General features: G+C 42.1%; 1 protein-coding gene across 1 annotated transcript; it reads left to right on the top strand.

Annotated features, from left to right (window-relative positions):
• The first annotated feature begins 476 nt into the window (after positions 1–476).
• On the top strand, positions 477–13,339 carry LOC129865988 (fibrinogen alpha chain). The gene is made up of 4 exons (XM_055939120.1): positions 477–563; positions 4,106–4,188; positions 6,252–6,397; positions 12,535–13,339. The coding sequence occupies exons 2-4, from the start codon at positions 4,131–4,133 to the stop codon at positions 12,907–12,909; spliced, it is 579 nt and encodes a 192-aa protein (XP_055795095.1). The 5' UTR covers positions 477–563; positions 4,106–4,130; the 3' UTR covers positions 12,910–13,339.
• The last annotated feature ends 267 nt before the right edge of the window (positions 13,340–13,606 follow it).

The following is a 13,606-nucleotide window of genomic DNA, read 5'->3' as shown; positions in this document are numbered from 1 at the left end:
CCATCTAACCCGATGAAATGAATAAAACCAATCCAATCCTGAACTTATTGATAACTTACTGATAATGTTAATAGAGACTAACACATTCACAATATAGTTAAGGCCACCACAACCAAACTCACCACCAAATGTATACATTATTGATAATACATACACTGGCATATGTATGTATATCCTAACAATATACACTGTGGTGTGTCTGTAGGAGTCCAGGTGTCGGTCTGGCTGCAGGCTACAAGGCCAGATGAAGCAGACAGAGAGATAGACAATTGATCAATATAACCTTATCGAATCAATCAATAGCCAATAATCAATAAATGACTTCTTGATAACGTCCACAGGAGTCCAGGTGTCCAATAATCAATAAATGACTTCTTGATAACGTCCACAGGAGTCCAGGTGTCCAATAATCAATAAATAACTTCTTGATAACGTCCACAGGAGTCCAGGTGTCCGTCGGGCTGCAGACTACAGGGCCTGATGGAGCAGACGGAGAGACAAACTGCGGGCAGACTGAGGGACATCTGCGAGAGGACACAGAGGTATACTGATTGATTTGATTTGTAAGTGGTTAAAATCTCAGTGTTAAGGGTAAAGAAAAATGTGTCAATGTACAGTACATGTAAAAACATAGATATTGAAACAATGATTAAAAATCAACCTGCAATAGAGCATGCTGGGAAATATGATAATACCGGTCGTGGTTTTGGTTCAACTCTTGTTAGTAAGATATTGAAACAATTCTTAAAAATCAACCTGAAATAGAGCATGCTGGGAAATATGATAATACTGGTCGTGGTTTTGGTTCAACTCTTGTTAGTAACACCGATACCGGGATTATTTTTACACCACTGAATGTTAATTGCTGCAAGTAGATTTTTTAGAATCGTTCGTTTTTTAATCACTATGTTTCTGCATGCACGTTGATTGATTAATTGATCTTATACTACACAAAGATCAATAAATCGACATTTTTTTTCTGAACTAATCCAATCAGTAAAGGGTCGGATTTATTGCACCCGTTACTGAGATAGTTGTTCCAGTTTAGATGGATTTAGCGTCTAGATGTTTAGATGGATTTAACGTCTTGTAAATCGTGCACCGTTGCAGTCAATCTGAAAGCACGTTGTGGTTAACAAACAAATTAAAGTTGTTGGCTGTTCTCTGATAAGAATTACAAATCACTGCACACATCATCTTAATGTGACATTCAGGTATGCGGTTCCCCAAGAGTTACAGGTCACAACTAAAAGCCTTACGATATAGATCAAACATGGTTTACTTTTAATTCAAACGCAGTAAACGTGAAAATTTTTTGCCTGGAATGTAAAAACTTTATCTCTGTCACTAACAAACATAGTCATGGGCAGGCATGTCTCACATTCACCTGAAAGGCATGCTGGGAAATATGCTAATCCTAAAAATACCCCCCGGTTATCACCCGGACTGAGACCGCCTAGCTAAGAGAGCGTTTGCTTCCAAGCTATAAGAGCTAACCATGTAACGTTCTAAAGCATTATTGAAGGAATGGGATCCATCGGAGAACGAGTTGCACAACCAAACTTCGATATTGCACCTGGTGTATTCTTACTCTCAATAGTAAATTGAGACCCCAACTGAATTGCTAATATATACAGTGGGGAGAACAAGTATTTGATACACTGCCGATTTTGCAGGTTTTCCTACTTACAAAGCATGTAGAGGTCTGTAATTTTTATCATAGGTACACTTCAACTGTGAGAGACGGAATCTAAAACAAAAATCCAGAAAATCACATTGTATGATTTTTAAGTAATTAATTTGCATTTTATTGCATGACATAAGTATTTGATCACCTACCAACCAGTAAAAATTCCGGCTCTCACAGACCTGTTAGTTTTTCTTTAAAAAGCCCTCCTGTTCTCCACTCATTACCTGTATTAACTGCACCTGTTTGAACTCGTTACCTGTATAAAAGACACCTGTCCACACACTCAATCAAACAGACTCCAACATCTCCACAATGGCCAAGACCAGAGAGCTGTGTAAGGACATCAGGGATAAAATTGTAGACCTGCACAAGGCTGGGATGGGCTACAGGACATTAGGCAAGCAGCTTGGTGAGAAGGCAACAACTGTTGGCGCAATTATTAGAAAATGGAAGAAGTTCAAGATGACGGTCAATCACCCTCGGGGCATCAATGATCATGAGGAAGGTGAGGGATCAGCCCAGAACTACACGGCAGGACCTGGTCAATGACCCGAAGAGAGCTGGGACCACAGTCTCAAAGAAAACCATTAGTAACACCCTACGCCGTCATGGAGTAAAATCCTGCAGCGCATGCAAGGTCCCCCTGCTCAAGCCAGCGCATGTCCAGGCCCGTCTGAAGTTTGCCAATGACCATCTGGATGATCCAGAGGAGGAATGGGAGAAGGTCATGTGGTCTGATGAGACAAAAATAGAGCTTTTTGGTCTAAACTCCACTCGCCGTGTTTGGAGGAAGAAGAAGGATGAGTACAACCCCAAGAACACCATCCCAACCGTGAAGCATGGAGGTGGAAACATCCTTCTTTGGGGATGCTTTTCTGCAAAGGGGACAGGACGACTGCACGGTATTGAGGGGAGGATGGATGGGGCCATGTATCCCGAGATCTTGGCCAACAACCTCCTTCCCTTAGTAAGAGCATTGAAGATGGGTCGTGGCTGGGTCTTCCAGCATAACAACGACCCGAAACACACAGCCAGGGCCTTGAGAAGCATCTCAAAGTCCTGGAGTGGCCTAGCCAGTCTCCAGACCTAAACCCAATAGAAAATCTTTGGAGGGAGCTGAAAGTCCGTATTGCCCAGCGACAGCCCCGAAACCTGAAGGATCTGGAGAAGGTCTGTATGGAGGAGTGGGCCAAAATCCCTGCTGCAGTGTGTGCAAACCTGGTCAAGAACTACAGGAAACGTATGATCTCTGTAATTGCAAACAATGGTTTCTGTACCAAATACTAAGTTCTGCTTTTCTGATGTATAAAATACTTATGTCATGCAATAAAATGCAAATTAATTACTTAAAAATCATACAATGTGATTTTCTGGATTTTTGTTTTAGATTCCGTCTCTCACAGTTGAAGTGTACCTATGATAAAAATTACAGACCTCTACATGCTTTGTAAGTAGGAAAACCTGCAAAATCGGCAGTGTATCAAATACTTGTTCTCCCCACTGTATATATATATATTTTAGGAACTTATATATATTATATATTGTTAATAATATATTATTGTTTAATTGTTTTGGTCATGCAAGCCAGGGGCCTTAAGCGACCGCTTCTATCACTAGCTGGAACCGGCCTAGAACCGCCCTAGAACCGGCCTAGAACCGGCCTAGAACCGCCCTAGAACCGCCCTAGAACCGGCCTAGAACCGCCCTAGAACCGGCCTTGACGAGCAGTAGTAGTTCCGGTGTTGTCCGTCACTGGTTATTTGGACGAATCACGATTCTGCAGATGTTAGTATCTTTTGGAATTTCAGAAAGGGAGGGGAAATTTGGCCCTTAACTTACTCCTCATTCCGGTTCCGCTCCTCATTCTAGGATCTCCTCATTCTAGGATCTCCTCATTCTAGGATATCCTCGTTCTAGGATCTCCTCGTTCTAGGATCTCCTCATTCTAGGATCTCCTCATTCTAGGATCTCCTCGTTCTAGCTTCTCCTCGTTCTAGGATCTCCTCATTCTAGGATCTCCTTATCTCCTCATTCTAGGATGTCCTCGTTCTAGGATCTCCTTATCTCCTCATTCTAGGATATCCTCGTTCTAGGATCTCCTCATTCTAGGATCTCCTCGTTCTAGGATCTCCTCGTTCTAGGATCTCCTCGTTCTAGCTTCTCCTCGTTCTAGGATCTCCTCATTCTAGGATCTCCTTATCTCCTCATTCTAGGATGTCCTCGTTCTAGGATCTCCTTATCTCCTCATTCTAGGATCTCCTCATCTTCTCATCTCTTTTCTCAACACGTAGGGTCCCAGAAGTTCAATGAGCAGCAGACCAATTACATGAGACTTTAGGTCCGGGTTAACTGAGATTAAACCTAGTTAAACATATTACATGCTGTGAAAGTTAAAGCCGAGAAACATTCCTTCAGGTACGAGGACGCGGCTACAGCATCCATGGTGACCACCAAACACATCTACAATAGCAACCGCAAGGTCATCGTCAAGACACACAGTAGGTGACAACACCTCCAATCGATCAAACAAAATGATCAATGTCTGTCTGTCTGTCTGTCTGTCTGTCTGCCTGCCTGTCTGTCTGTCTGTCTGTCTGTCTGTCTGTCTTCTCTGTCTTCTCTGTCTGTCTGTCTGTCTGTCTGCCTGCCTGCCTGCCTGCCTGCCTGCCTGTCTGCCTGCCTGCCTGCCTGCCTGTCTGTCTGTCTGTCTGTCTGTCTGTCTGTCTGCCTGTCTGCCCATCTACCAACCGAGCCATCAATCTTTCTACATTATCTATCTACAGTTGAAGTCGGAAGTTTACATACACTTTAGCCAAATACATTAAAACTCAGTTTTTCACAATTCTTGACATTTAATCCTAGTAAAAAATCCCTGTTTTAGGTCAGTTAGGATCACCACTTTATTTTAAGAATGTGAAATGTCAGAATAATAGTAGAGAGAATGATTTATTTCAGCTTTCATCACATTCCCAGTGGGTCAGAAGTTTACATACACTCAGTTAGTATTTGGCTTTGCCTTTAAATTGTTTAACTTGGGTCAAACGTTTTGGGTAGCCTTCCACAAGCTTCCCACAATAAGTTGGGTGAATTTTGGCCCATTCCTCCTGACAGAGCTGGTGTAACTGAGTCAGGTATGTAGGCCTCCTTGCTCGCACACGCTTTTTCAGTTCTGCCCACAAATTTTCTATAGGATTGAGGTCAGGGCTTTGTGATGGCCACTCCAATACCTTGACTTTGTTGTCCTTAAGCCATTTTTGCTTGGGGTCATTGTCCAGTTAGAAGACCCATTTGCTACCAAGCTTTAACTTCCTAACTGATGTCTTGAGATCTTGCTTCAATATATCCACATAATTTCCCCTCTTCATGATGCCATCTATTTTGTGAAGTGCACCAGTCCCTCCTGCAGCAAAGCACCGCCACAACATGATGGTGCCACCCCCGTGCTTCACGGTTGGGATGGTGTTCTTCGGCTTGCAAGCCCCCCCCCTTTTTCCTCCAAACATAACGATGGTCATTATGGCCAAACAGTTCTATTTTTGTTTCATCAGATCAGAGAACATTTCTCCAAAAAGTACGATCTTTGTCCCCATGTGCAGTTGCAAACTTTTTTATGGCGGTTTTGGAGCAGTGGCTTCTTTCTTGCTGAGCGACCTTTCAGGTTATGTCGATATAGGACTCGTTTTACTGTGGATATAGATACTTTTGTACCTGTTTCCTCCAGCATCTTCACAAGGTCCTTTGCTGTTGATCTGGGATTGATTTGCACTTTTCGTACCAAAGTACATTCATCTCTAGGAGACAGAACACGTCTCCTTCCTGAGCGGTATGACGGCTGCGTGGTCCCATTGTGTTTATATTTGCGTACTATTGTTTGTACAGATGAACGTGGTACCTTCAGGCATTTGGAAATTTCTTCCAAGGATGAACCAGACTTGTCTACAATTATTTTTCTGAGGTCTTGGCTGATTTCTTTTCATTTTCCCATGATGTCAAGCAAAGAGGCACTAAGTTTGAAGGTAGGTCTTGAAATACATCCCCAGGTACACCTCCAATTGACTCAAATTATGTTAATTAGCCTATCAGAAGCTTCTAAAGCCATGACATCATTTTCTGGAATTTCCCAAGCTGTTTAAAGGCACAGTCAACTTAGTGTATGTAAACTTCTGACCCACTGGAATTGTGATACAGTGAATTATAAGTGAAATAATCTGTCTGTAAACAATTGTTGGAAAAATGACTTGTGTCATGCACAAAGTAGATGTCCTAACCGACTTGCCAAAACTATAGTTTGTTAACAAGAAATTTGTGGAGTGGTTGAAAAACGAGTTTTAATGACTCTAACTTAAGTATGTAAACTTCTGACTTCAACTGTATCAATCGATGTCTGTTTGTCTGTTCGTCTGTCTACCAACCAAGCCATCGATCTTTCTACAATATCTATCAATCAATTGCCTTCCTTCTGTTTTTCTCTCTGCTTCCCCCAGTTTTCCTTCTTCCCCCTTTCTCTCTCCATCTTCTGTTTTCATTGATTGATTGATTGATTGATTGATTGTGACTACAGTGTCTGAGCTGAGGTACGTGGAGTTTGCTGAGGGGTTGGCCATGAACCTGACATCGCTAAGGAAAAGGTCGGCTGCGTTGTTTCGGAAACTGAAGGAGCAGCGAAGCCACGTCCAGAAACAGCTAGAGGACATGTACCGGCAAGAGGTAAGAGTCAGACTTAGAGAGTCAGACTTAGAGAGTTAAGAGTCAGATTTAGAGACTTAGAGAGTCAGACTTAGAGAGTCAGACTTAGAGAGTTAAGAGTCAGATTTAGAGTTAAGAGTTAGACTTAGAGAGTTAGACTTAGAGAGTTAAGAGTCAGACTTAGAGAGTCAGACTTAGAGAGTCAGACTTAGAGAGTTAAGAGTCAGATTTAGAGTTAAGAGTTAGACTTAGAGAGTCAGACTTAGAGAGTTAAGAGTCAGACTTCGAGACTTAGAGAGTCAGACTTAGAGTCAGACTTAGAAAGTTAAGAGTCAGACTTAGAGAGTCAAGAGTCAGACTTAGAAAGTGAAAGGGAAACTTCACAATTTTTCAACTTCATTGGAAACACGTCTTTGGAAACACTTTTCTTTCTCTATGTCTTTTACTACAAAACATAGAAAAACACAATTTTCACATATGTTGATGTTGCCGTGGTGCTGGAGATGATATGAAGGTTAGAAAATGTACTTAGAGGCCCAGTTTGTTGTTTGTTTGAGATTATGCCTAGTCTAGTCCTAGTAGAGTGAATAGAACCCATGTGTAGAGACTGTGTGAGAGAGAAGTCTTGCATAATCTGAATATCTGTGGTGGTGCTCGTGTTGCTGAGTCTACCTTTAACGTGTCCAGGAAAGTTCTGGGTAAATTCAGTGCATTCAGAAAGTATTCAGACCCTTTGACATTTTCCACATTTTGTTAAATTACAGCCTTATTCTGAAATGGATTAAATCGTTTTTTCCCCCTGGTCAATCTACACACAATAACCCATAATGATGAAGCATAAATTGGTTTTTAGACATTTTTGCAAACTTATGTAAATGTTATATTTAGGTTTTTAAAATTTTATACATTTGCAAAAAAATATAAAAAACTGTTTTTGTTTTGTCATTATGGGGTAATGTGTGTAGATTGATGAGGGATTTTTTTTAACACATTTTATTACAAGGCTGTGACGTAACAAAGTGGAAAAAGGGAAGGGGTCTGAATACTTCCAGAATGCGCTGGAGATTTTCATCATATCACATTCACCCATAAACTCCATTCAGTGCTCACGAAGGAAAGGAGATGAGGAAAGGAGGTGAGGAAAGGAGGTGAGGAAAGGAGGCGAGGATAAGAGATGAAGATAGGAGATGAGGAAATTAGATGAAGATAGGATATGAGGATAGGAGATGAGGGTAGGAGATGAGGATATCAGATTAGGATAGGAGACAAGGAAAGGAGATGAGGAAAGGAGATGAGGAATGGAGATGAGGAATGGAGATGAGGAAAGGCGATGAGGATAGTTGAATATCAATGCCTTATGACACACAACTGTTGTGTTAGTGACTATTGATCTCTCTGATTTTGAGAACATGTGGGGGACATGCGGGGGAGGCAAAACTCTAGCACAGCTAACTTTGACTCATATGACAAAACATGGCTCCGGTCCCAAATGGCTCCCTGTTCCCTATCTAGTGCACCAGAACCTGGTCAAAAGTAGTGCGCTGGATAGGGAACAGGGAGCCGTTTGGGACACACGAGTGATCCTCTCCAAACTCATCCCACCAGTCAAGGTCCTCTAGTGTTTACCTAAGAGCTTTGGTCAAATCCTAACGGTTTACTCCTCTAGTCTCTGTGTTTCTCTGTAACACATCAGATGGACATTGACCTTTGGCTGAGTGCAGGGGCGAAAATCTGATATCAACCTTGGAGGGGACAATTACATTAAATTTTCTCAAGAGCAATTCCTGAGGGGGACACCAAAAGTAGTGCTGTAACACATAGCATACGTTGTTAAATGTATATTGAGGAACCATAATCACTACAACTGGATAATTGATAGGTACAGTAGTTAACTGAAGGGTTTTCCCAACTTGTTCAAATGTTTAAATCATTATAATTCTACTACTAATAATAGTTATAGCAGTGCTCCTTACCAGTCCAGTATGTATGCAGGTATTCGTACTTACAACCAGCAATATCAAGAAAGGTCAGTAGGTGACAATGGTACTGTACACTGTATGGGAGCAGTTTTCATAAATACAATGAACATGGTGTGATCACATCTAAAAGAATCTCCATTGAGACCCATCACAAAGTTGGTCTCCGTATTGAATTGACCTTTTAATTTGACTTTTTCTGATACATTTATATGGTCATTAAATATGTCCACCTGGCCTGAGTCTAATACAATATCTTTACAAGAACAAAAAGCTTAAAATAAGTACAGTTCTAAAAGCAAAATAACTACTTCAATGAAAAACCCAAATAAATCAACCAAAATATCCTTCAGTCAGTGTCTCAACTCTTCAAACAGCAGCTATGGACAAGTATGTCGCACAAACTATGCAATTTTAAATAAAATAACATGAAATAAATCATTTGTAAGTGTACTGAAAACTACTAAACAAAAGAACAACTATCAATTACACCATGGGTTCTCAAACAGGGGTCCATGGACTAATTGCAAGGGGTCCGTGAAATAAAAAAGTGTAATGAATGTAGTCAGTACCACAAGGTTTCCAGTAAGTTTACATATAATATAGAGGGGGTGGAGGTCCCTGAGGACCGCTCAAAACCTTGCCTGCCTTGCCTTGCCTCAAAATATGCAGGGGTTCCAGTACCCCAAAAAGGTTGAGAACTACTGCTATACACACTACTGAACAAAAGAACCGAGCATATGTTTGCGGGTTTCCTCAACAACACATCAGTTGCCACTTTCGCAATGCCCTCGCCTGTTGTCTCCGACACCCTGTATAGCCCAATAAACTCCTTGTGAGGGACAAGGTCATGGTCAACATAACGCAGACAGACACTCTCCTGTTCAGCACCAGAGACATCTTGAGTACCATCAACAATTAATGAAAATTGTACAATCGGAAGAGACCTAATCTCAGCTGCAATGCCTCAAATGACTATTGGCCATGATGTTCAGAATTTCATTCTGTGCTTTGGGGCCTGTGTACATTGTGGTACGCTCTGTTAACCACTTCAGTAAAATCCTCTTCTGCCCTAAGTTTCAAAATCTGGTATAAATTCCCACAGTCATCCGTGTGGCCTCTAAAGGCTTGTCCCTGTCTTACTACATGCCGCACCGAACTAACAATTTTCATCAAGCAATGCCTTGCGTCATCCTGCTGTTTACCCCACGCGCTGGATAACTGGACACTGATTGGATTTAGCTGGTGTGCTGTTACAATTACAAAGTGGCGGTGGGTTTGGCAGTTTTGATGTGCTGTGAATTTTTCAATGGCTTTTCTCCAGTTCCTAAATCCTGCACTAATGAAGGCAGCATCAGCTCTTTGGCCAAAAGATGGCTGGCTTGAAAACCCTTGGCTACAGTGAAAACACAACACTCCTTTTATTGATTGATAATAATGTAGCCAGGGGAAATCGCGAAACCATCTCTCTTGAAACGTCAACACTCTGTTGGCAAGAGTTTGCGGTTCTATAAATTGTGGGTGTGGCTGGTATGGTTTTGTGCCATCACTGTGGTAACTGGACAATGCTGTGCCACTGTCCCCTATACTGGTGCTGCTGGCAACAAGGGTGACACTTGGTCCTGCCGTGGCTGTGACACTGTCCTCTGAAGTCTCTCTCCCTGGCTCTTTCCCTTTCACCACCCTAACTGACTCACAGTCTGTCTCCAAGAAAATAAATAAGGTGTTTGCCGTACTCCTAACTACCGGTACCCAAAACTACACAATTAATCACAACAGCAATACCATTGCCTTAAACAAATCTTAGTTTAGTCACCAGTTTAAGTTGAGAGTGGGGGTATTCATGGCATTTTCCAATTATGTCCCTATTTTACAAGTCAAAAAAATTGAGAACCTTTCATAATGTTGCCAAACAAAGACTCAACAAACTTACCTGAGACTCCCTGTCTCTGCCAGTCTGTCCCTGCATATCTGTCCCCAGCTCTGCTGTCTGTGTGCCATCTGTTGCCTGCTCTGCCTAATGACATCATTGTGAAACATTTCCATTAGCATTTCACTTCTTTCTTATGAACATTTTATCAACTGGTCTTTGAGATATTAGGCTACTAGAGTTCTTACTATGCGTTTTGGTGTACTGACAAATACTCTGATGTCCGTCTTCTTACTTTTTCTGCCATTTTTCTACCTGGCTGGCTGGCCTAGCTGCACACACACACATTTACACAACACATGCTGCAACCTTTTGTAATTTTAACATAGTTTGTTTCATATTGGCTGGCTTCCAACAATAGCTGAATTTGTAAAGCTAGCGAGCACCAATTCCGTTTCTGTGTGTTTGCTATAATCTTTGCTACCTGGTTAAATAAAGGTGAAATAAAATAAAATAAAAAAAGTTCACTAGCGACAATTTATCTTTTGCAACGAGACCATTCCTTCCGTTTGAGTTATGTTATAGTTGTATTTTTTTGTTGTAAAATAAATGTTTTTTGTTAAAAATAAATATTTAAGACAATGGTAGAAGAGAGTGTAGTTCTGTTCTGTTCAATTTGGACTTCAGTTTATCGCTAACCTTATCACAGGGACGTCGAAGCACTACAGCTGCATGCTGATCTTGGAATAAACTGACGATAGCAAAGATTCCATCTTTGACGACGCCACATAAATGGAATAGGTACTAGCTAGCTTGATAGTTAATGTTTGCTTTAGTTTGCGCACTAGCTCTGCAAATTCAGCTAGTGTGTGAACCCTGCCAACATAAAATAAATAAATAACATTGCTATGGACCTGCTATGGATCGACTGGATTACCTCACGTCAGTTACGTACATGTGCCTTTCGGACAGTAGATACGAGCCCTCTATTACCTTGCCAGCTAAAGAACTGGCAGTGGATCAAACCATCGTGAGGCAAAGGGAGGGGGAGGTCGCAATCTTTTGAAACTTAAAAACTCGCTATTAAGTGTCTATAATCAGCACAAGTGCTTTCATTGCGTATTATTAATATTATTGAAATTACATAGTTATGTTTACAGTGATATATTGGGGGGGACAAATCATATTTTCCCCAGGATGGGGGGGTCGTGTCCCCCCCCGTCCCCCCTGGGATTTCCGCTTATGGCTGAGTGTGAAATAGCACCCTGTTGACCAGGGGCATCGTGTGTCTCTGATGTACAAACTCCCTCACGACGCCAGGACAGCGGAGTCAATCACCACCTTCCGGAGACACCTGAAACCCCACCTCTTCAAGGAATACCTAGGATAGGATAAAGCAATCCTTCTGCCCCCCCCCCCCCCCCCCCTTAAAAGATCTAGATGCACTATTGTAAAGTGGCTGTTCCACTGGATGTCATAAGGTGAATGCACCAATTTGTAAGTCGCTCTGGATAAGAGCGTCTGCTAAATGACTTAAATGTAAATGTAAATGTAATGTAGGATCAGCCCCTCTCTCCATTTAATATTATTCATTATGGTTTCAAATGGCTAAACTGATCCTAAATCAGAACTCCTGCGCTTGATAAAACACCACTCACTTATCCATATGGCCCCAGTGCACTATATAGGGAACAGGGTTCCATAGGGCTCTGGTCTACAGTAGTGCACTATATAGGGAACAGGGTTCCATAGGGCTCTGGTCTAAAGTAGTGCACTATATAGGGAACAGGGTTCCATAGGGCTCTAGTCTAAAGTAGTGCACTATATAGGGAACAGGGTTCCATAGGGCTCTGGTCTAAAGTAGTGCACTATATAGGGAACAGGGTTCCATAGGGCTCTGGTCTAAAGTAGTGCACTATATAGGGAACAGGGTTCCATAGGGCTCTGGTCTAAAGTAGTGCACTATATAGGGAATAGGGAGACTAATAGGGCTCTGGTCTAAAGTAGTGCACTACATAGGGAATAGGGTTCTGGTCTAAAGTAGTGCACTATATAGGGAATAGGGTTCCATAGGGCTCTGGTCTAAAGTAGTGCACTATATAGGGAATATGGTTCCATAGGGCTCTGGTCTAAAGTAGTGCACTATATAGGGAATAGGGTTCCATAGGGCTCTGGTCTAAAGTAGTGCACTAAATAGGGAACAGGGTGCCATTTCGGACGTAGCCTCTGTGGGTTGCATAGGTGGCCTTGGTCTAAAGTAGTGCACTATGTAGGGAACCTCTGTTCACTCTGTGTTTCTCTCTGTACCCTAGGTGGAGGTTGAGATCAAACTGCGCTCCTGTCAGGGATCATGCAACAGGTCCGTTGCTTTCCGTATCGACCACGACGGCTACAGATCGCTAGACAATCAGATGACCCTGTTCAGTAACACTGCCAAGCATCAGAAGAGCTCTCCTCTTCATAAGGACATCGCTAAGATCAAACTACAGCCAGTGGATGTCGGTCTCCCGCCGTCCCCCGCCTATAAAACCATCCCCATGGTGCAGAAGGAACTCCTGACTCAGTTTGAGGATCTAGAACAGAACCACGTGGTTCTAGAAGAGGTTCTAGAAGAAACGGAATGCCTGGGTTCTGAACGGGAGAGGGGGGAAAAAGGAGAAGCAGGTGTTCTAGAATGTAAATTATAATCTTAGATAGAGATGTCTGCCTCTCTGTGATATCTTGGTTCGGGTCTGATGCATATGTTATTATAAACATATTGGGTTGTATTTGAACCTTTTAACTTATAATAAAGGACTGCTGTTTTATTAACATAAACTATCATTATATACAGTCATCGCCACGGGAAGTAGGAGTGTTGAGGGTGCCTCACTGAGGTGTTACTACTGACTCCTGAGTGGTGCAGGGGTCTAAGACACTGCATCTCAGTACAAGAAGCATCGCTGCACACACCCTGGTTCGAATCCAGGCTGCGTCACATCCGGCTGTGATTGGGAGTCCAATAGAGACAAGTGGCCCGGGGTAGGCTGTCATTGTAGATAACAATTTGTTCTTTAACTGACTTGCCCTGTTAAATAAAACAAATATGACTCTTGACAGAGAGGATAAAAATAGGCATTAGTGTGTGATGAAAACATTCTGTCGGCGCTCCCTTGACGAAGAGATGAATACTCCTTTCTTATTGGCTAGAAAGGCATTCTAGAATGTACATTATACCAGATAACGGGACAGTTGGAAAAGATATCGGGACATCTTGAGATCATGACGCAATATGGACCTGCACTTGCAGACCGTACATGGTACAAAGTTACAGAAAGATAAACCAACAACCAGACAAACTGAAGTAGGAAACATTGTAAATGCAGGTCCAGCCAGGAACAACAT

Source organism: Salvelinus fontinalis, chromosome 11, assembly GCF_029448725.1.
Source record: "Salvelinus fontinalis isolate EN_2023a chromosome 11, ASM2944872v1, whole genome shotgun sequence".
Lineage (NCBI taxonomy): Eukaryota > Metazoa > Chordata > Actinopteri > Salmoniformes > Salmonidae > Salvelinus > Salvelinus fontinalis.
Note: the sequence above shows the minus strand (reverse complement) of the source record. Positions and strands in the feature narration are given on the sequence as shown.

What these genes read in the sequence shown, in the direction of transcription:
- LOC129865988 (XM_055939120.1), top strand. Translation starts at nt 4,131, where the DNA reads ATGGTGACCACCAAACACATCTACAATAGCAACCGCAAGGTCATCGTC. An exon ending in GGTCATCGTCAAGACACACA is followed by an intron (nt 4,189 to 6,251) that starts GTAGGTGACAAC and finishes TTGTGACTACAG; the next exon opens with TGTCTGAGCTGAGGTACGTG. An exon ending in AGGACATGTACCGGCAAGAG is followed by an intron (nt 6,398 to 12,534) that starts GTAAGAGTCAGA and finishes TCTGTACCCTAG; the next exon opens with GTGGAGGTTGAGATCAAACT.